At 40.8% G+C, this 23,273-nt stretch overlaps 1 protein-coding gene across 3 annotated transcripts; it reads right to left on the bottom strand.

The window, feature by feature from the left end:
• Positions 1-7,986: 7,986 nt before the first annotated feature.
• LOC117488929 (protein shisa-like-2A) lies at positions 7,987-21,061 on the bottom strand. Of its 3 annotated transcripts, none has more exons than XR_004556550.1 (5): positions 20,880-21,061; positions 19,429-19,565; positions 18,994-19,148; positions 8,198-8,258; positions 7,987-8,105 (listed from the first exon to the last, which is right to left on the bottom strand). XR_004556550.1 is itself a non-coding variant. In XM_034138110.1 (5 exons), exons 1-4 carry the CDS (start codon positions 21,059-21,061, stop codon positions 8,213-8,215), a joined length of 501 nt encoding a protein of 166 aa, XP_033994001.1. In that variant the 3' UTR covers positions 7,987-8,105; positions 8,198-8,212. The 3 variants fall into 3 exon arrangements, 2 of the variants coding, with proteins under 2 accessions (XP_033994001.1, XP_033994000.1); XM_034138110.1 differs by having other exon boundaries at positions 19,013-19,148; XM_034138109.1 differs by lacking the exons at positions 7,987-8,105; positions 8,198-8,258 and having other exon boundaries at positions 18,964-19,148.
• Positions 21,062-23,273: the final 2,212 nt, after the last annotated feature.

The following is a 23,273-nucleotide window of genomic DNA, read 5'->3' on the forward strand; positions in this document are numbered from 1 at the left end:
TGAAGTACTTTTACTGTGTACTTTTTTAGTAATCCTCTGTCAATGTCCCCTCATGAGTACAAGAATGCATGTTTCTCTGCTATTTTGAATCAGCGTTAAAACACCTTTCTTCATGAGACTTATATTGTTGGACAGAGTATTTTAAGAGGATATAATAATAATAATAATAATAATAATACATTTGATTTATATAGCACACTTTAAAAACAACGTCATCTCAAGGTGCTTCACAAAGCTATAAGGAACAATAAGTAAAAAGTTATCTAAAGGAGCATATTGGATAAAATATGGCAATATAAAAATAAAAATAAAAGGTTAAGAGCATAGAAGGTTTAAAAAATAAATAAAGTAAAGGACAGTCAGTAAAATGCGGTGTGGAACAGGTGGGTCTTGAGGCATTTCCTAAAAACTGAGAGTGATGCCGAGGTCCGTATGTTCTCTGGAAGCTGATTCCACAGACGTGGACCCAGGGAGGAGAAAGCACGGTTTCCCATGGTGACCAGTTTTGTCCGCGGGACAGCCAGGAGATTGGAGCTGTCTGACCTGAGTGTGCGTGAGGTATGTGAATGTTTTCTGGTTAGCAGTTCCTGTAGGTAGGTGGGGCCAGTGTGGTTGATGGCGTTGAAGACCATTATGAGGACTTTGTAGTTGATCCGGTGTGTTACAGGGAGCCAGTGGAGTGAGTGAATATGACATGATATCAGCAATACTTCCAGTCAGTACTCCGGCAGCAGCATTTTTACACCTTGGAAAGTCTTTAGAGAATGGCCTTCAGCAAAGTGACAAACCCTTGTGACTCTTGTTGGCCTCTTATGACAATGCTGTCTTTTAAATAGGACTATTTCTCTACTCCTAGTTCATTCCTCGCAGATTCTTCCATCAGTCCTAGTCATTGCATGTCAGTCAATAGAGATTCGAAAATTGTGTCCAATTGAACAAAATGTTTTTTTGTGAGTGAAGGCCAGAGCTAAATTATAGATTGTTTGATTGTGTAATTACAAGGTGAGAGAAAAAAAATTCCACATCCTCCTATGAAACGTATTTTATTTACTTTTCCACTTATACTTACTTGTAATAAAACATTTGCATGTTGAACTGCTGGATATCTTCCCCATCCTCAAGGAAACACAATAAAATAAATGGATTCATAATTTTTTTTAAATGATAAAAATGTATAAATGAATAATGTTGTGTGCCAACATTTCAAATTTAAATATAAAATGAAAAAAAAGTTTACTTTTTAAATGATTTCTCACAAAAACCTTTCTAAATTAGAGTAAATTGTAAAAAAAAGTTTTAGTCAATAAACGTTTTTCTGCCTAAACTAGTTGAAATTGAACGTAAACTATATCTAACACCACATGCATGGCAATTAACCCATTTTTGCCAGCTATTTAAATTGACTTTGGTTGAAGTTATTATATAGAACAATATTGATATTATATAGATATATAGATATAGATATATAGCATACCATTGATGCAGTCTTTCTGAACACTTTTAGAATAAAATACTGCAAATGAAGAATATTTTAAATGTTCTGCACAGATAGTGCCTTAACTTAAATTTGAAAACACGTGGCAACTTTATTAATACAGCAGTTGAAAAGATTTGTGGAAGGATACATTCTTCATGGGCTTCAATGGCTCTCTAGTAAAGGGTGTTTTATGGTTGCTTGTAAAATCCTCAGATAGTGGTTTGTTTAAATAACTAGTGACATTTTAATAAATATTGCAAAAAAGTGCTCCAAAAAAGGCATATAACCTGGCCGGCTTAGCCAGTGTGTATTTCTTCAAGCACCACAAGATTCATAGTTTATAAAGTACAATTCTGGGCCATTGATTGTGTAATTTCTCCAAACACATACAGTAAAAATGCCTGTTTAGAAGCCTTAAAATGGTGCAGGAAAAGGACTTTACATTGTATTATACTTAAAGACAGGGCTATTCAGTTAAGAGAAGAGAAAAAAGGAAAGCAAATTGTTATAATGGGTGATGTAACATTAATGACATATATAATATGAGGTCCTTGGCACTCAGACTCTAGAGGGGTCATTTTGTGATCATGGGGCATCACTCTTGTATACAGCATCAGGACAATATCATATGGAGTCAGACACTGGAAGTGTGCTGGAGGCTGATGCGTTGACTGCAGGGGACTGATGGAAGGTCGGATGAGACTGAAGAATCTGCGAGGAACGAACTAGCGGCTGAGAAATAATCATATATTAAAAGACACCAGCATCATAATAGGCCAACCAGAGTGACAGAGTGTGTCAGTGTGCTGAAGGATAGCTATCCAGGCCACACTCTAAAGATTTTCCCAGGTGTAAAATGCTGCTGCCGGAGTACTGACTGGAAGTATTGCTGATATCATGTCCACCATATCCTCTTAAAATACTCTGTCCAACAATATAAGTCTCATGAAGAAAGGTTTTTTAACGCTTATTCAAAATAGCAGAGAAACATGCATTCTTGTTCTCAGAAGGGGACATTGACAGAGGAGTAGGCCTACTGGAAAAGTACACAGTAAGTACTAGTGGGGGTAGTTTCACTAGTACTGAGTCCAACAGGATCAATCTCACGAAGAACTAATGGCAACAAAAAAGAATTCCCTCATCAAACTTAGTGGCTTGATTTTGTTCTCAGCAAGGGACTTTGACAGAGTATTTCTCAAAAAATACACAGTAAAAGTACTTCAATGTATTGTTAGTAGTAGGCTAACTAATACGAAGTCAAACAGTATCAATTTCATTAAGAATTAATGGTAAAATTATATTTTTATCATTCATCAAAGACAGCAGAAAAACATGCATTATGGAGGGGACTTTGACAGAGGATTACTCACAAAGTACACAGTAAAAGTACTTCATTTTATTTCTGGTAGAAGTCAAACTAGAACCGAGTCCAACAGTGTCAGTTTCCTTAAGAACTTGTGGTAAAAAATATTTGTATCACTCGTCAAATATAGCAGGAATAATGAAGAGCAGCTGATTTAAAAAAACAAACTCGAGAGGCGGCTGAGTGACCGCAGTGCAGAATCGCTGTATAGTTTAAATCTCCTAACAATGTTGTACATTTTAGACATAGGCTTATTATATTTACAGCCCTTAATAACATCAATTTTCTGGGCTCAATATGTGTCTTGGCCGTTTTCGTTGTGATCGCTAAATTCCCCTTGTTTATAATAATCACCGTTCCTTCAGCAGGATACTATTGGAGTAAAGTGTGATTTTAGCAAACGAGTGCTTTTGTTTTGAAATCACTTCCGTGAGTTTCGCCCCGCCCCTCGCTCCAAGGACCATTTGACCATTTAGTAAGGTAAAAAGCAAAAAGCAAAAACGCCTCTCAGACGCTCTTCCGTTTACGTGTTTAATAAAAAAAAAAAATTGGACGGTAGATACACGGATTCTTCACTATTGTTCCGACTCTTCCAGTTTAACATTTCACTTTCAAGTTTTCAACAAAGTCATTAGCCGCGTTCACACCAAGTACTTTGCCGTATTTAGTGCCGGCACTCAGAGCCCCGGCACTTATGACCCCAGGGCATTTAGTACAGATCGCGTTCACACCGGAGTACTTTTCCCTGAGGGAAGATTACGCAAATGAGCCGCTGACGTATCTCGTCTTCTTCTGCTTTGGGTTTACTGGCAGGCCGCAAACAACTTCACGGCGTATACTGCCACCCGGAGTCCCCGGCCGGAAGTCCCCGGAGTTGGGGACTGGCTTCAGTAGAAGCTGCTGGGACTCCCAGCAGCTTCTACTGAAGCCTTCCGAGTAAATCGCCAGAACGCCGACACCTCCTCATCTCCACCGCTCCCATGTTTTGTTTTGTGTTGCCATAAGTTAGTCTCTCTGCGTTTGTGCGCTGGGCGAATGCTAATGCTAATAATGCTAATGCGAGGATAATAAAATGGCGGCTCTACAAAACATTTCAGAGTTGTACGGGGCGTGATTTGCAATTCGCCCAGCCAACCAGAACTGGGGCACTTTTTTCCCCCAGGAAAGTACGATCTCTCAGCAGGCACTAAAAATGGGGGTAAAAGTTCCCGAGATTAAGTGCTCTTTTTGGTGTGAACGCGACATAAGGGGTATTAACGGAACCAAACGCGAAAAGTACGGTGAAAAGTACTCCGGTGTGAACGCGGCTATTGCAATGCATTTGAGCTGGAACCATTTTGATTCAAATCATTTCACTTTTCTGCATTTCTCCGCTAAGTTCAGCAACACACTTACTTGGTTTTTGTAGCTAAAAGCAGGCTACAGAGACCATTCAACTGATAACATATTTTTTATTTTTCTGCATTTTCAGCTTAATTCAGCAACAAATGTACACAGTTTACAGCATTTGCACGCATTTTCAGCAGGAACTGCATTTTCTAGTGTTTTCTCATTCACACTCACAGTATAGGTAAATATTCTGTAGTGTAGATCATCTGATTCTTGCTTTTTTTGCCCTGCCTCATGCTATCGCCAAAAGCCTTTGAATGGGGCTGCTGGAATTTCAAATACAAGTAAAGCTTTGGACATTTTACACATATATTTTGTTTCTTTCATTGGCTTTAATCCATGAGACTATAAGGTTCTTCTAATGACGTAAAATGTTAAATCGACATGCTACTTTTTATCTCTCTCTATTAGATGCTCACCACTCTCGCATACATTGCTCTTGTCAGTCCCCAGAGCTAAAAAGACATCAGCATTCTGCAAGGCCCCTTCTTCAGGATGAAAGAAATTGGACCACTCGGCTTCTGATAATTGCTCTTTGGTCCCAAGTCATTGGTGCGCCGTGTTTTAGGGTTGTTATTTTATTTCTCTGGGAAAAAAAACAATATTCTCTGATTGACAAGAAAAATTGCAAATCCAGCTATCAAGCTGTCGCTATATATACTCACATGGAGGTGTTATATTCTAATAAGACTTCATGTGATCAAGGTAACCAAACCGAATGGCTTGCTAATTCCCATGTTTTTTACTGAAGCAGCTCCAAAATACTGAATGAGTTTATGGAAGGCACACTGAAAAAGTTATTTTTGCATGTCCCCTTTAAGGATTTTGTGTTGGAAATGTATAGTAAAGATGGTGAATATCTATACGACTTAATCAAGAGATCCTTTAGAAATAGCTGGAAATGCTTTGAAGAGAGGCTGATCACAGGCAGTGGTGTCAAGAATAAATTACTCACTGAGAAAATTATTGATATCTCCCAAAGGACATCTTTTCACTAAAACCACTCAGTGTAATCTGCGTTTCTATGATGGCCGGTTCTATGTGTGTTCCCTGTCTACACATATAGCACTTCGCCATTTCCATTTGACAGTTAACTCTTACCAACCCTCTAATTGTTTCATCTCCACAAATTTCAAAGCATAAACGATGCTAATGGAGGATCCACAAGTCTCTCTACTCCAGGGATGCAGATCTAACTCAATATGCACATGAGTGTTCAATGAGAATACAAATCTCATTATAATCTTTTACAGTTTTCTAATGGTTCATTGTCAGACCTGGAGCTGAACAAATTGTTACTCCTAAACCTCTTTGTTTCTTATAAACCTACAAGGACTGGATTATTCATGTGATTGAATAAAATCCTTTATCTTACCAAATACAATCGTGTAATGCTTAATACAGGGATACATGCAGTTTTGCTTTCACTGTTGTCTCTCTCCATGAATTTCTTTCCATATGATGGTTTTTCCTGCCTCTCTGCAGAAAAAGATTGAAGAACTAAAAGCCAGCACCAAATCTGAACTGTCTGACTTTAAGTCTCAATGAACCGTCTAATAGTTTCCTCTTCAGCTGATAGTGGCTTTAAAGCGGGGCTAAAGAGAGATAGAGCAAGCCCTCTTCATCAGAGTGTCTCAGTGGGATATGATTAATACAAACTCATGCTTGGCAATGTAGATACCTTTAAGGCACAGTTTCCCAAGAAATCAAAAACACCTGTTACTATTTATTAGTGAAGATTGTTATATTTCACACAGGCTCCGCCCTCTACTGGACTCTATGGGTACTACTCTCAACCATGCTATGCGAGCATTCACACACTGAATTTGTATACTGTAAACGTAGCCGACCAATCAGGGCGAGCCTACCTGAATGCGCGCGCAGGCACACAGTATATAAAGCGGCCACGCCTCCTGATCCTGTCATCCTTTTCTCTTCAGCGAGCGAGCAACACCTGACAGGGAAAGTCAAACGTTTGAAAGAAGAAGAAAGAGTTATCATACCTTCATGGAGTCGCCACTTCTGGAGACCCGGGCCTGTCCTTCGTGCCCTGGCTTAATAGCGGGCGCGGATCCCCACCACCAGAGAGCAGCGCATTCATCGGTGTTCGTTTTAATGCTGCCAGTTTGTTGACGGCCTGTGTGTTGATGGGACTTCTCTCTTCTACATTTTTCCCCTGCCTTTCGCCAGTTGTTAAACCCTGCTTTCACAAAACTCCCATCCCTGATCTTGTCTGCACTGACGAGCTTCTTTTCTATGGCGTTATATTTGTGCCTCTATCCTGAGCACGCAATGAAACATGTTGAGCATAGAAAATGCTATTGAGCGCGCACTTGAAAATGTTTGAGCACAGAGAAATATATTTTCTCTCATAAAACTCCTGCTCCGTGCGCAAGCAGACCGCTGCACACGCTCTCTCTCCCTCGCTCGACCTCTCCACCATGTGCGCGCTCAGCTTTGCCTGCCTGCTCGCTCAAGTTGTCACAGCATTACAAATGTGCCACAAAACCAACCAATCGGAGAACTCGAGAAGGTCAATTCTGATTGGCTGGTCCAGTAGAGAGAAGAGTTGCGACAGCGGAAGTAAAAAATGCTTGATTGTTACGTGGTTCAGAGAGACTCAGAAAGTTCCCAGAAGTTCGTGGCGGGCCATTTGAATCACGATTTGAATGCATTAATAACAGGATATAAATGCAATTTTTGGTAATTAGTGGTCAATAAAGGTTTTGATTTGCAATATTTATACAACATATCGATATGTGTATGTAGTTACATCAATATGTTTTTGTTTTTTTTAAAGTAAAATGTGCTAATATTTGAGGATTAAGATAAAATAAGAAGTACTTTATTGATACCAATTGGGGAAATGTTTACGCTGCAGCAGCAAAAGACAAGGCATTGTACATTAGATAGTTAAAAGACTAGAATTAAACAATTGAAAATGTAAACATCTTAAATAGAAATAAAATAGCATTACAAAAAGTAGAAAATATACATAGATAGTGTGAACAGCTATCTTACCTGTTAACATATACATGTTAGGCTAACGTTGCCTTGGTTACAGTGCCTGTTGCTGTTGTTTATTGCTTTGAATTCTTTAAAACAAATATTATCTTCTTAAACTTGTATGGTAGTCAGGAGCATCACATCCTAATGTTTATTGATATATTTAGAGGGAGGGGATGGGAACTGAAGGAAGGCTTCAAAATTCAGATTAGAATAATTTCTACCATTTCTTTAATTCATGGTGGTTTCAGTAATCCCATGGTAATTGAGGACATAAGTAATCTAAATGACTAATGTAATCTTTATGACTTTCAGAAAGGACAGGAGACCGACAGGTGCCTATCAATGATTATCAACTGACAGCACCATGAGTCAAAGGACTAGCAGCAGCAGCATGATGATGATGTTAAATGTGTTGTTTTAGGAACATCCATTGTAAATAAATGGAATTCAATAAACATTGAATAGCAGGTCATGCAGTTTGTCTGTGCCTTTTCCTCTGTGTTGTCTTGGCATATACAGTAGTCTCCCCCATGGTTTGCTGTGCTGCCTGGGGATGCTCCAATCGTTCAGAGAAAGGAGTATGAATGTACGGTTTCCCCACTGACACAGAGAGGAGGAAAGAATGGCTGGCTCAAGTCAGCAGGAGCAATTTAACTATCACAAAAGACAACAACAGCAACAACATATGTGAGGTAATCATATTTTTCACAAAACGAAGACCACACCATTGGGAAGCTTAATATCTGGTTTAATAAAAATAAGGAACAGGGAGAGGCTTGCAAAACTCTGGGAGTTGAGACTCAGGTGCAGGGTGAGGGTCTCATTGCAGGTCTTCAGGCTCCATTGAATCCCCCTGGGGTTCTTGTGCTGAAAGAGGGAGACAAAGACAGGAGAAAGGGTTAGATACATCTATATAGCAACCTATAGGATGGGAAATTGCTGACCTATTTTAAACTTACCTTGTGTTTTCACTCTCACTTAAGTCCATCTCCCTTTGCCATCAATCCAAAATCAGCTGAGCTGCAACATAATACAGACAGGTAATAATCAACAGAATCACAAGGACATTATATGACTCTGCTAAAAACACTCACCCATAAATTACGTTTTTGTTTACTGTTTGGAAGTCTCAAATATGCACTCTAAATCCATATCAATAGCGATGTATCACAAAAATAGCTCTCTTCCTTATTATTGTGTAACGTTAACTATAATATACTAGCTTGAACTCCAAAATGGATATCCTCATTTCACCAACTCCACCCACTACAATCACACGCCCCAATGTTATATTTAACTAATATTTAACTCCCTCCACCCCGGATAAAAGCACGCTAAGAAGCCCCTTTTCTCTAAATCCACAACGTTGAATTAGGAGAACGGATTAATAGGCTGTTCATGGTTAACGTGTGTTGCTAACTTTATCCGGTATCCTAGCCTAATCTGTTTAGTTGTCCGCAAGTTAAATTAACGCAAGCTCTATGCCCATTGTAGAACAGGAAACAGAAGTTGGTCCAGGTTCTGGTCAACCAAAAAATTGTGATAGTGAGAGAAACATGTTTTGTCATTCTGCCACCTCTAATGCTTACAGCAAGTAATCAATACCTCAGAAGGGTTCATGTACATGTAGGCTACGGTTTGTTAGCTGTTTGCTTAAACTACCCATATAGCTATGTTGCCGGCTAGCAAACTCACCCTTATCTGAAACGATCGGATAAAAGGTTTCGTCAAAGGCATTGCAAACAATAACGTGATATCAGAAAATCTCAGATAGAAGATATGATTGGAGACGATCAGCCAATCAGAATTGACCTTCTCGAGTTCTCTGATTGGTTGGTTTTGTGGCACATTTTTAACGCTGTGACAACTTGAGCGAGCAGGCAGGCAAAGCTGAGCGCGCAGGGTGGAGAGGTCGAGCGAGGGAGAGAGAGGGCGTGCAGCGGTCTGCTTGCGCACGGAGCAGGAGTTTTATGAGAGAAAATATATTTCTCTGTGCTCAAACATTTTCAAGTGCGCGCTCAATAGCATTTCCTATGCTCAACATGCTTCATTGCGTGCTCAGGATAGAGGCACAAATATAACGCCATACTTTTCTATAGCAGAGCAACAGAAGAAGCACACCGCATTATCACTTTCTCTTATATAGAGTGGCGAAGTCACGCCCATCTACTTCCGCCCCATGGGACCTTATTTCGGAAAAATAATGTATTGAAGTCAATGGAGAGAGAAAACTTATCTTTCTATCCCGTTTGAATTGTGCCATGAATTACACATATGATGTTTGTCAATCTTAAAAAATCATTTCCATGTCAAAAAAGTCACAGTTTGTCGTAAAACTGTTGAAATATAAGACTATGAAAAATACGCAACTAGAAAGACTACAAATCCCAGAGTCGCGTAAGTGATGTCACAATTGTTTTCCTCCACTAAGAGATAGCTAAGATCAGCGCCATATAGATAGAATCTATCTATATGGCGCTGGCTAAGATAAGATAACTTTAACAAGATGCCTGTGTGCTTAGTACCAGGTTGTTCATACCAGCAATGGGTCTTGCTCGTTCTTTCGCTTCCCGTCTGATGAAAGGACTAGGAGTGTCTGGATCAAGCTAGCTAGTAGCTAGCACGTTAGTTAGCATTACAGCCTTGTCATTTGTATTAGCCTTAACATGAAGTAACATTAAGTAACCCAAAATGTTAAACAGTAAGAGTAGTAGTCATATTTCGTGAACCCTTTGAAGAGTACTGTCACACCGGTGTGATCATTCTATAATACACAATTTAAGCCCGGGGGAGAAATGCTAACGCTAACGCTAGCGATCTTCTCTACTTCATGCTATCTGCACAAATGGTTGACATTAAACATTAAAAAGACCAGGCAGTTCAGAGAGAATCAAAGGAAGGCAGGCAGGCAGCTTTGCATGACTTTCTCCAGGACGTGTTTCATTGTGGTGATAGTGAGGGTAGTCAATCGTTTTGTTGACAGTAGTGACGGCCATCTTGGTGACGTGTGTTGTTGACCAGAGATGTAGTTCATTGAGTGTTTCACACAAACAAATGTGTTACTTCACAGTTACTGCACAATTTTTTTTTTTTTGACTTGCAAATTATCTTTTAAATTGACAAACATCATATGTGTAATTCGTGGCACAATTCAAACGGGATCGAAAGATAATCTTTCTCTCTCCATTGACTTCAATACATCATTTTTCCGAAATAAGGTCCCATGGAGGTCCACCGGAAGGGGAGGGACTTCGCCACTCTATAGTGAAGCTTTTTATAGACTGCTTAGACTAAAATGTTAACTCAAAAATAGTAACTCAAAATAAAACTTTTGTATTGATTTGTTTAGTGAACTTTTTGACGTTGCAATTACAACTCTCCGCCGGAGATGGCGGTGCTGCAGCCCCCTCAGCACCCCCCCCCCCTTCCCGCGTCCATACGAGGAGGTGCCATTCACATTCGCCATTCCAGCAGGGCGAATGGCTCCGTTTGCCGAGGAGGAGGATGACGAGGACTTCTCATTGTCGGGCACTTCCAGGTCCGGCGTCCATGGAAGTCCACCGCCCAGGTCTGTCCGCCAGGACTTCCCCCTGGTGATGACCATGGCGGCGGACCGTGGCAGCCCATCTTCTCCCAGCAGGCAGCAGGCTGGGCAGAGAACCTCTGCCCCGCTGCCGCGTGACAGGGCGGCTGCAAATAAACACGGGTGTGTGGGGCGTCTCGCTGATTGCTCTTCCGCAAGATGCCCCCACCTCACCGGATCAGAGCGATTATTTGGCCGCAGCATCGGCCAAATTAATAGCCTGGTCTGCCGTGTGGCCGCCGATGCTTGCCGTGGGGGGATCACGCCGCATGGCGCTTTCCAAAAAAAGACTGTGATGATCTCCTGGGAGCCCCCATGTCTACGGAAGGGCTCTTTGGATCGATTTCCTTGGTCACGTGGATGAGGAGTAGTCGCAGCTTGGCGTATGCTGCTTCTTGCTCATCCTCAGAGGACAGAACACTGTCCCACACTCGCCGCCCAGCTGTAACTCCAGTAAAGGAAGCAGCAGGTGAGTGCGCGCATGTGAGTGGAATAAACCGCAGAAAGTGCTGTCAAAGCACTGTGCGGGTTCAAAGACGCTATTGCCGGCGTGCTGTTGTCAGAAAACACATAATAATGGTATAATAGCTCCGATTAATGCATTTCACAGTTGAATGTGAAACACAGCGTTAATACGAAGGGCGCACAGCCCCGTGAGAGTGGCAGCGGGGCGTTCAAGGACCTCCGCAGAAGAACGGTGGGTTACGTATTGTAACCCTGGTTCTATCTAGAGAGATGTTTGTGTGAAAAATGCATTCAGTAAAAACGATTGCATTTATCCCAGAGTAAGAGTCATCTCTCTCCACAATTCCACATTTCCCCATAATGTCCGTTTCAAAGAGATGGCATTATGACGGAGCCGTGGCCCCACGAGAGGAGAAGCCCCTCAATGCAGTGCGCAATGCCTCAATGAGCTCAATGTGGGCGGGAGCTCAACGTGGGCGGAGCTTCACAGATGACGCGTTGCATCCTGTTTCCCGGTAGCAGTTCTCTTCCCTCCCTTCAATCTAACCCTTCCCTTCCCCCCATCCTAACCCTAACCACTCCCTACCTTTTTACCTAATCCTAATCTTCCTTCCTCCCTCCCAAACCTAAACCCCAAAACCTCTCCTACTGTAAGAAATTAAAATCAATGTTGATATGACGTAATTTAAATTAAATACAGGGTTTTCATTTAAAGCAGTTTTATTCTGAAAAAAACGGAAGTTCACACTAACTATTAACTTAACACTTTTATTCTGAAAAGTCTTCATTTCCGGTTAGCATTAGCATGTGGCTAACGTTGTGAAAACCGTGAATTGAAGGTGAAATTACATGTGATTTTGTACACTAAACACACTGGGATTAACACTAATTTATTGACGCTGAAATAACGTTTATCAGGGAATGTTTAAATAACCACAGACATCAAAATTATATTAATAATATAAGATATGTGATTTTTGTGACTGGGTAAGTACACAACACGGGAGTCGGGACGTCACGTGCCTCAAAGGTTGAGAAAGGTTGAGCTCCGCCCACGTTGAGCTCCCGCCCACGTTGAGGCATTGCGCACTGCATTGAGGGGTACTTCCACGAGGTGCCGCGGTGCGTTCAAGGACCTCAGTAGAAAATCGGCCCTTTCTGTGTCAGCCCCCCATGGGCCAAACTTTCTTTTATGGAAGGTTTGGCAGCGGAGTATACCACCAGAGAGTACTACAGTTTCTTAGCTGCTGCTCCACAGCTGCTTTCATGTCCGCTAACACAGTTTTATGGGGAATGGAAGCTCAGCTGTGTACTGACAGAGTGGATGGACAGGACACTGAGACTGGGTTACTCACTCCAGTTTTGCAGCGTCCCTCCTCCATTCAGGGGCATAATAGAGGCAAATCTATCATCCTAGGAGGAGATAGGTTTCCTTTCAACAGAAATTCAGGCCCTGTTGCAAGAGCGGTGGGTTACGTATTGTAACCCTAGTTCTAGAGTGATGTGTGTGTGAAAAATGCATTCAATAAAAACGATTGCATTTATCCCAGAGTAAGAGTCATCTCTCTCCACAATTCCACATTTCCCCATAATGTCTCGTTGAAATCAGCAAGATCCGTTTCATACGATGTTAATTGGGCACCCATTATGAGACACAATTCCCCACTCGCCACCCCAGTTGTAACTCCAGTAAAGGAGGCAGCCAGTGGGCGCGCGCATGTGAGTGTGATTAACCGCAGGAAGTGCTGTCAAAGCGCTATGCGGGTGCAGGGACATTATGGCCGGCGTGTTGTTGTCAGAAGACACACCTCGCCTAGTGTAATAGCTCCGATTGATGCATTTCATTCTCCATTCAGGCAAATCTATCATCCCAGGAGGAGATAGGTTTCCTTTCAACAGAGATTCAGGCCCTGTTGCAAAAACAGAATGTGTCTGTTGCTCCAAAGCACAGAAAGTATTTGCGTTTTGCCTTCCAGGGGGTAGCGTACGAGTACAGACTACCGTTTGGCTACTCCCTATCCCCACGCACGTTCAGCAAATGTGTGACCACAGCGCTTCAGCCGCTTTGCGACCATGGCATGAACGTTTTTTAATGCGACCTCATAGTCATGACCAGGTCCAGGGAAGGGGCAAACACAGCCCAATTGATCCAAGTGGATTGTGGTCAATTGGAAGAAGAGCAGTCCCATACCTCACCAGCAGGTGGAGTACCTGGGGATTTCGCTCGATGCAGGCAGACTACGTGCCAACCCAATAATAAAATTATAAAATGCAATAACGTGCTTTAACCAGTAGGTGTCCCTTTCTATCAGCTGTGCACCGTTATGGCGTAAATACAGCCTATCTACCAATTGGATCAAATATAAAAGTCAGCCGAATTAGTGTTGATACTGCAAGGAGACGTATTGTGTGAAAAGAAATGTAAGATGTTGTTTAATTGCTTATATATTTAAGATCCACGTCAAGTTTTCAGTTTTGGCGGCAGTTCCTGTTTGTCTAGAAGTCTTGTCATCAGGGCTCTATAAATAGAGTTAACTACGGCAGATATGTCATATTTAATGCAGCCGAAACGTGTATTACAATGCCGTTATGTGATGATTTTCAAAGAGAAAAGCAAGCACACTCGGAATAATGTAGTATTTAATTTTTGTATACAGTCTATGGTTGCTACAGAGGATTGTGGGTAATGTCCGTCAAACTTCCGGATTCCTCCATGGGATCTTATTTCGGAAAAAGTATGCATTGAAGTCAATGGAGAGAGAAAGATTATCTTTCGATCCCGTTTGAATTGTGCCACGAATTACACATATGATGTTTGTCAATCTTAAATAATAATTTCCATGTCAAAAAAGTCACAGTTTGTTGTAAAACTGTTGAAATATAAGACTATGAAATGTGTGTGTATGTACAGCTCTCAACATGTCCAGACTTGTAGTGATTTTCACCTCTTTTAATACTTTTAATACCACATTACGTCACACGTTTGATGCGCGCCCGTGATTGAATATCTCTTTATTTAAAAAATACGGGAAATACGGATCTCGGGGGGTATTTCTCAATCGCGAGTACGCTTGCTTGGTATCACATGTCTGCCGAGCATCTTGCTTCAGGAGCGAGTCAAGAATACTTCCTGGCATTCGGAAAACGAAGGGTGTTTCTCAATCGCGAGTACGCTTGCTTGGTAGCACATGTCTGCCGAGTATCTTGCTTCAGAAGCGAGTCAAGAATACTTCCTGGCATTCGGAAAACGAAGTGTGGAACACGCTAGCAAGTGTGCAGGTGTGCGTCATATGAGAGGCCCCCGCCTTACATCTTCCGCCACAGATTTGGGGAAATTGGTCCGTGCGCAAAGCATTGTGGGGATTTTAAGACCGCGGAGTCTACTCATGTGCAGCCTCGATATTTCTCCAAACGGAGTACGCCGGGCTCGGTAGATTTCAAAGTATGCTGGAGATTGGAACAGTACTTCGGCGGCACTCGATGACGTAGTATGCTTGAAATAGTGGCTCTGAAGCAGCTTTACTCGCGATTGAGAAACACCCGAAGAGTGGAACAGGCTAGCAAGTGTGCAGGTGTGCGTCATATGAGAGGCCCCGCCTTACATCTTCCGCCACAGATTTGGGGAAATTGGTCCGTGCGCAAAGCATTGTGGGGATTTTAAGACCGCGGAGTCTACTCATGTGCAGCCTCGATATTTCTCCAAACGGAGTACGCCGGGCTCGGTAGATTTCAAAGTATGCTGGAGATTGGAACAGTACTTCGGCGGCACTCGATGACGTAGTATGCTTGAAATAGTGGCTCTGAAGCAGCTTTACTCGCGATTGAGAAACACCCGAAGAGTGGAACAGGCTAGCAAGTGTGCAGGTGTGCGTCATATGAGAGGCCCCCGCCTTACATCTTCCGCCACAGATTTGGGGAAATTGGTCCGTGCGCAAAGCATTGTGGGGATTTTAAGACCGCGGAGTCTACTCATGTGCAGCCTCGATATTTCTCCAAACGGAGTACGCCGGGCTCGGTAGATTTCCAAGTATGCTGGAGAGGAACAGTACTTCGGCGGCACTCGATGACGTAGTATGCTTGAAATAGTGGCTCTGGAGCAGCTTTACTCGCGATTGAGAAACACCCGGGGTCTCCCAGTCCCTCCCTGCTCCCTGTGCGCAGATGCGACGCGTCATATGACGTCACATGTTTGGCATGTCTCGATTGAATATGCTTTATTTAAAACAAAAACAAGGACAATAAACAAACCAGTCTTCACAACGGCCGGACAAAATACTTTGAGCCTCCCAAAAGCCCGAGACACTGTTTTACTATACATTGACGGGGAAGGGGGTAGCAATAAAGATAACACCATTAAACAGTAACACAACATAACAGACATAATATCGATAGCAGCGTCCCTAGCAACCACCTTGGTAACAATGAAAACGTTGTATTTACACAATTTCCTGAAGTATTCTTCGTAATAACTAGCAAACTAAAGATCATGTACATCCACTGCAAACATAATCTGAAATAACAACTCATATTTCTTGCATCAAATGACATCAAAACGCATTTTAATGGCCAAACTAACCTTAAAATAGGCATTTTCTAACGAGAATAAAACGAAGGTCGGCCATGTTTTTTTTATTTCTGCGGAGAGAAAGTTGAAGATCACGTGACATAGACGCCAGCCATTGGAAATTAATGGTGAAAAAACACGTAGGGATCTTACAATTTCAGAGGCCTTTTTGTAGAAATACTACGTCCCAAGTTGTGGACCAACGTAGTTATTACACGTTTAGATGTGAGACTGGGTTGGGGATGCTGCAATGATCTGTTTGGTGTTTGGAGCCAAACACTTCAGAGACATGTTTTGTATATATCTGAGACCTATAATATATTGATGAAAAAGAGTATAATAGATTAAGATTAAGTCATGATTATCTTATTTTTGGGATGCAATAGCCATTAGAAGGTTCTGTGTTTATATGATTTTTGTATATAACATAAATCTAAGACTTTGTGAATCAAAATCATGCATTCCACAGTATTTGACATTTAAAAATAATGAGCTGTTTGTTGCTTTTCCACCACATGGCAGTCCATCGATTAATTGGGTGAATCAATGCATAATAATGTTGAGTCTTTTGATCCAGATTTTGTTGGTGCTCTTTGAAGAACTGTGTAAATAAAACACTATGTACACTGATGCAATGTGTTTGAAAAAAGACTCCAATCAAAGGTATAGGAACATCATAAAGAATAGAAACTGATCCCCTTTAGTCATTTTTTCCTTTTACATTCTTTGACATGTACATGTATGTTACAGTTGCACACCTTGCTTTACCAATGGGAAATTGGGAGTACAAAAACTGAATTCCATCAAACATTTGACCAACATGCCATCAGTTGAGTTTGAATTCTGCACCTCACAAAGACTTTTGTGAAGAAACAATTCAATGAACTTTAAAGTATTCATTTTTGTAGTACATTTTTACAGAGAAAAACAAAAAAGAACTAAACACAAGTGTTGACATTCAAAATTGAGGTCAGTTACACACGCAAAACATACTCACAAATACAAGATCATTTTGCATGAATTTATACATGTCTACGCTACCGTTCTGAGTTACAAAAACAAGGGCACTTGAACGTTTTGAGAAGGAATTGACTATCCAGTCATCTTCTCAATCGATGTATTAGCTCGGTAAACATTTGCCTGATAAGTTTAAGGTTTCAATTGCTAGTTTTTGCAATATAGTATGATGTTAATTTTGTTGTCTGTGTTTCCCTTTTTGCACTAACCCTTTCACAGTGTGTTGATGGCGACGGTCAAACTAAATTCAAAACCATAGACCAAAAACCAAAGGGTGACGTCACAGTGACTACGTCCACTCCTTATATTTAGTCATGCGGTGACCCCCAACATTTATGTTATTTAAATGGCTAGGTTAAGTTAAGTACTTATTTTTCATTCCAATGCTTTATTCTATTGAATTGTTCTCAGTTGCAAAACAAAACTGTAAATCAAATCTCTCAGCATCATCTTTAACATCTTTCCAAATGAATTGTACGGAGGAGATCCATCATTTATACTTGATGACATCACACATTTGATTTTGTTTAACTCTTGGGTTTTTTAATTTAGGAGAGGGTTGTTCATTTTTACTAATACTTTTTAACTTCCTTAGACCACAGGAGTCATATGTATGAATTTCAAAAATGGCTCCTTTTAATGTTATAAATGATTGTTTCCCTAGTTTTCTAGTCTTGTCTATAGTAACACAGTTCTCGAAATTCCCATATTGTTTAAAAAAGACTTGAAAAAAGATTAATGTATTTTTGAATAGATTTCTTTCAAATAATTGATTGTCACTAAAAATATGTAATTTCAAGCATTTGAAAAATGAACAATGCAATTTGTTCTATTACCATCTCACGGTCCTCACAAGTCCTTCAGTCCCTGAGTATCAATGTATATAGCACCCTTCTTCATCAGTGGGGCCTTAACTTATGGCCTAGCTATCCAGAATCCACTGTTGTCTTTTTGTGTCTTTTTTCTTCTATAGGCCACATCTTTGACATCTATTCTAGAACGTCCTATTTGTCCAGTTGCATTAGCATGGGTCTTTGGCTATCTTGAGGCCATTCAAAAACATTCTTTAAGGAGCCCATGTCCACATACAGTAGCGCCTTTTTTGAGCTCCAGTGTTTTTTTTTTATTGATTCCAATGAGACAAAGCGCATGCCATTGCAAGTGGCGCTCTCGAGAAAAAGCGAGAATGTTAGCAGCTCCGAGTGTGTTGAGTTGAAAAACGTGTTTTTGACCGTGTCTTCCAGTTGCATGAAAATTGGTGTTTGGCTGTCTTAAATGTTAAGGGCTCATGTCCAGATAGAGTGCCATCGTATTTTTTCAATTGATTCCAATACGATCAGAGCCAAAGCTGTCGCAAGCGGAACTCTCAAGATTTCTTTTTAGCAGTTCCAAGCGTTTCGTGTGGAAAATATTTCAACGTTTCAGAATAGCAGCGGTGTATGTAGAACTCTTAGGAGAAGCGTTTTTGGACATTGTCTTTCAGATTAAACTATCATAACAAAGACTAAAAATAACGTTTATTGGAGCACATTGGTCTGGCTGACCCTTGAAGTGTTTTATCTCTGTAGTGGATCGTCCTTCTGAGTTAACAGCTGTCAGAGAGTGTTGAAGCTCATTCATACAAAGTGTGAAAGCGAAATGATTCGTCAAACAAATACATACTAACACAATTAGATAACAAAATCGAAGGGGGCGATTATAGTCTGTCATGCAACGGTAGTGATACTGTGTCGAGATATCGTTGTATGAAATCTATGAAACCTTCTGCGAGAAGAAGGCGCTTTGTGGACAGGTCCTTAAAGAAGATAGTAGATAGATGCACATTTTCTCTCGGTTACTGCTGCTGAAACATAGCTTATGCAGGACGCGCACTATCTAGTGTGTGAAGATTTTGAATCACTGCTTTTTAGAGACTTCCTGGTGCAAAGGGGTTCTTCTTTCCCAGCACAACTCCCATCAGAACTTTATAATGGCAGGCTACCTCTCCTCTATAGGTCCTAGCCGTCCCCTGGCAGCAAATTCTGCCTTTAGATTGACTAACTCTCCTTTACTCTGGACCGCCGGGCCCATTTATAAGCCCAGAGTCCCTCAGCAGCCTACGAAGGATTTTCCACTTTAATACCCACGACGGTAGCTGTGAAGCACCTCTGGAACAGCAGCTCGGGGTCTGGCGGCTGGTTATCACAGTCAAGCTTTCTGCTCATGAAGTGTTTTCTGAATCCCTGCGGACCAGAGATGCAGGCCGCTCTCCCACGACTCGGCCCCTCACTGGGATCTCCCGCTGAAACACAATAGATTCCACATAGTTCAAAATCTGCATGTGTTTTCTTTACCAAATGCCAAACCACATGATTTTTTAGATGACGTTTGCAGCAAATTTTCTCTGAATCACAGGCTTTCAGAAAGAGTGGCAACACAATTAAAATCACTACTGTTACCACAGCACACCACACACACACACACACACACACACACACACACACACACACACACACACACACACACACACACACACACACGCACGCACGCACGCACACACGCACACGCACACACACACTTACCTGGCGCTCTGAGGGGCAGGCCGTTGTCAAGACGACGGGGTTTGGTGGCGATGAAGAGGTAACAGAGGACGCATACAGTAATGAGGAAGGCAAGGAGGACCACCGCGGCAATGGATAGACCAACCAGAGCACCGATACTGAGAGGAGGGAAGAAAAGACAAGGAGATGAGAGAAAGAAGAGGAGATAAGGACAGGAGAGAGGAGACAGGAGAGAAGGGATAAGTGGAGACAATAAAAGTAGAAGGAGTGAAGTGGAGGGTGCAAAGGTAGAAAGGTAAAGCGGCAGAGGGAACAGAAAGGGGATGGTTGACAGGAGGAGAAAGAAGTGAAGAGGAGAACATTTGAGAAAAGAAAAGAGGAGAGGAAAAGGAGAGAAGAAGAGAAAAGAGCAGTAGAGAGGTCATGATGATTTGAAGGATGGAAAAGAGAATATCCAAAAGGGGAAGATCAAATATATTAATAATTTGGTTTAGCTCAGTAAAGGGTATAATGTTAAATATTGCAGGTAAATCATAAGGAGCCATGGAGTTGAGTTATTAGCACTTTCTTTTTTTTATATACCAAAAATAGTTTTTTCATCCACACATGAAACTAAAACAAATAGAGCTGTTAATGTGTTAAGAGAAGATAAGATGAGCCATAATTAATCTCCAGATCAGAAATGCACGTGTTGCAACAGCACAAGGACTGAAATGAACAAATTAACTAATAAGGAAAGAAAATAAAAAGGAAAAAATATTAAATTAAACAGAACATAAATAAAAGCAAAGCATGTGACAGCTGGGATGGATTGGATTTTTTAGTCATGAGATACACACACACACTAAAAATCGTGACATAAAACTAAGATCGTGACAATCCTAACAAAGGTAGAAAACCAGAATTTTAATGGTACACAATATGTCCTGACCAAGACCAAGACAGGACCAAGACTTTAAGAGGTCGAGTCCAAGTCAAGACCAAGGCAGGGCCATGCATAAACACACGCACACATGCACACACACACACACACACACACACACACACACACACACACACACGCACACACACGCACACACACGCACACACACCACACACACACAGTATTTTATTTCACTATACAGTATTTAATTTTACATTCACATTTTAGCTCATATTATTCTATTTGACTTGCATATATTTAACTTCTCCTGCATTACTTGCACATTAGCCTTCAACATTCCCGTGCACTATTTGATTGCTGTTCTGTTATTTCTTGCACTATTTAGATTTTTTTTAAATGTGTTTTATTGTTTAATGTCTTATATATTTATGTTGCGTTGTTGGAGGAGCCTGGGACTTTTCATTGCCATAACTACACTGTGCATATGACAATAAAGCCTTTGAATCTTGAATGTAGAATTTCCAATTGAGTTACAAATAAGTAAAACACTGAAAATAATGACACTTTTTCAAATGTAAATTTCCCTCACCTCAGCCACCACATGTATCCGTACTCATAGGCGAAAAAGCTGTTGGGATCATCACAGCAGTACTTGACATCATTAAATCCGCAACAGTACACAGCAACAGCGGCATTTCCCGCTCTGGGGCACGAGAATCCGTCCACAAACGCACCGCCAGCGCTGGAGTAGCTGCTGCATTCAGCGCTCATTCTGCTGCGGGAAAACAAACACTTGTGGTCCGTGGATTAATAAAGCGGGGACCGGAGGAGAAGTAGAGCCACCGGTGTGTGCTCTGCAGTGGAAGGACACACAGAGGGTGGGAGGTGGACACTTTTCAATCTGAAGAAAACTGGAGCTCTTTTCCTCTCTCCCCCTTATCTTCCTCGCTCTCTCATCACTCATTACAAAAACACGCGCGCGCACGCCAGCATGCACTGACACATGGCTTTAAACTCTGCTTACTTAATCTGCTTTAGTTTTTGGACAGTATAAGCTTATTATGCTGTTTGTTAGTATGCAAAAGCATAAAAACAGGAGCACATGTATTCATGTTAATCACAGTATTCAAATGAATCATGATTAATCATTACTTTAAAATACAATCATTTGATATTATTTTGGGGGAGATAAAAATATACACGTGTGGTGTTGTAATAATTTTAAAAAAGCATTACAAGCTAGTAAGAAAAATCGAAGGGTCTTACTTTAGAACATGATTTATTGGCATGACATCCGTAATTACGAGAGGAAGTTGGGGTCAAACATGGTAATGTGATCAATAATAATAATTAGTTAAACGTTCCTATAATTATTTCAGTTTTTTTTTTAAAGAAAAACGTATTTTTGTTCATCCATGTTACCACTCAAGTTGACCAATCTATTCTAAGTCCGGTCGAACCTTTGCAGATGTTTGTGTTTGCTTCGGCTGCAACAAAAAATCTTGTTAAAAGCAATATGTTTTTTTATTGAAATAACCATTTTATTCTACCTTCTTTTACCTGCACATAGTCCAGTCCTGGCCCTTCAGCGGAAACAATGTTTCACTGACACAATAAATACCTTTAATGTAGGTTACAGATCGATCTAACACCACTGTAGTAAACGCAGTACACCCTCAGTCTTTTTTATTTCCTAGGATGTTTAGTGATTCAGGGCTTCTGACCATACACTGTGGTAATTATAGGAGCTACCGCTTTGCCATATATTTGATAATACACATTCATTTTGTGCCTATGAGAAGAACAAAGCTACGGCCTGCACACAATCTCAACCTGCTTATGTGAAGGAGACATGTTATGTTTATTTTTCAGGTTCATTCTTGTGTTAATTGTGTTTCTAGAACATGTTAAAATGCTTTAAAACACATTATGTTTCTCATACTGTCTATCTGAATAAACTTGGATTCACACTCTGAAATGCTAGTTTAAGCTCCTGTCTCTCAGAGCACTCTTCTCTAAAAACCCAGTCGCTTTGATGTTCCTGGGTTTAACCTGTTCTTTTTCAAAATCCCAGGGAGGATGGCAGGCTTAGATCTGTTTTTAGTGGCCAAACTGTTTAAAAACATCGTCTGGGTTTTAAGGAAAAGCCAACAAGCCCAAAAAGACTTATTCCTGTAGATATAAATGGTTACCAAAGGAGACAACATAGTCTTTATTGGACAATATGTCCCTGAAATAATCTAACTATAGAAGTGTTAGTCGCTCTAAGTCACACACACTTAATTGAGACATTCTTGTCATCTATGTTGTGTGTCAGGTCAATAAACACTTACCAATGCCATCTCAGTGCTTTGGTGAGGATGAAAACCAGGTTGAAACTTATTCAATAATTTAAACCTGGTCCAATAAATCCATGTTTATTAATACGTTAGACCGGTCGCTCTCCCCCATGTGACGTCACACGCGGGTGGTCTTTTTTTATGCGGAAGTAAAAATGTCTTACAAAAACGACGCCAGATGTCACTGTAGTGTATATTTATGTATATTGTTTTGAAAATCTAGTGTATACATCATTTTCCTACACATTTATTCACTGGGGTCTCTAACCTGCAAGTTGCTCTTTAACAAGAAATGTTCTAGAAATTGAAATGAAAAGAGGAGGTTTAAAGTTTTTTGGAGTGTTTAGATAGTTAACTTTTGTCTAAGTTATCTCTGTGGTTCTCAAACGGTCTGATCACCATTCATGTGAACAAGTATTCCCAATGCACACATAATTCAGAAGTCCTCCAAACTAAGCTGAGATGTTTTAATAAAGTCAAAAACCTTCTGATTTATCTAAACAGTTTGTCATGCCTTTCTTTATTACAACACCACACATGTTTGTTTCCTCTCCCCCTTAAATACAAGTAAATATTTGAAACTCGAAATTGATCTGTGATTAGTCATGATTAATTAATGATTATTGTGGGGGAAACTTCTGAAG

The sequence above is a fragment of the Trematomus bernacchii genome, unplaced genomic scaffold, assembly GCF_902827165.1.
Source record: "Trematomus bernacchii unplaced genomic scaffold, fTreBer1.1, whole genome shotgun sequence".
In the NCBI taxonomy this organism is placed as follows: domain Eukaryota; kingdom Metazoa; phylum Chordata; class Actinopteri; order Perciformes; family Nototheniidae; genus Trematomus; species Trematomus bernacchii.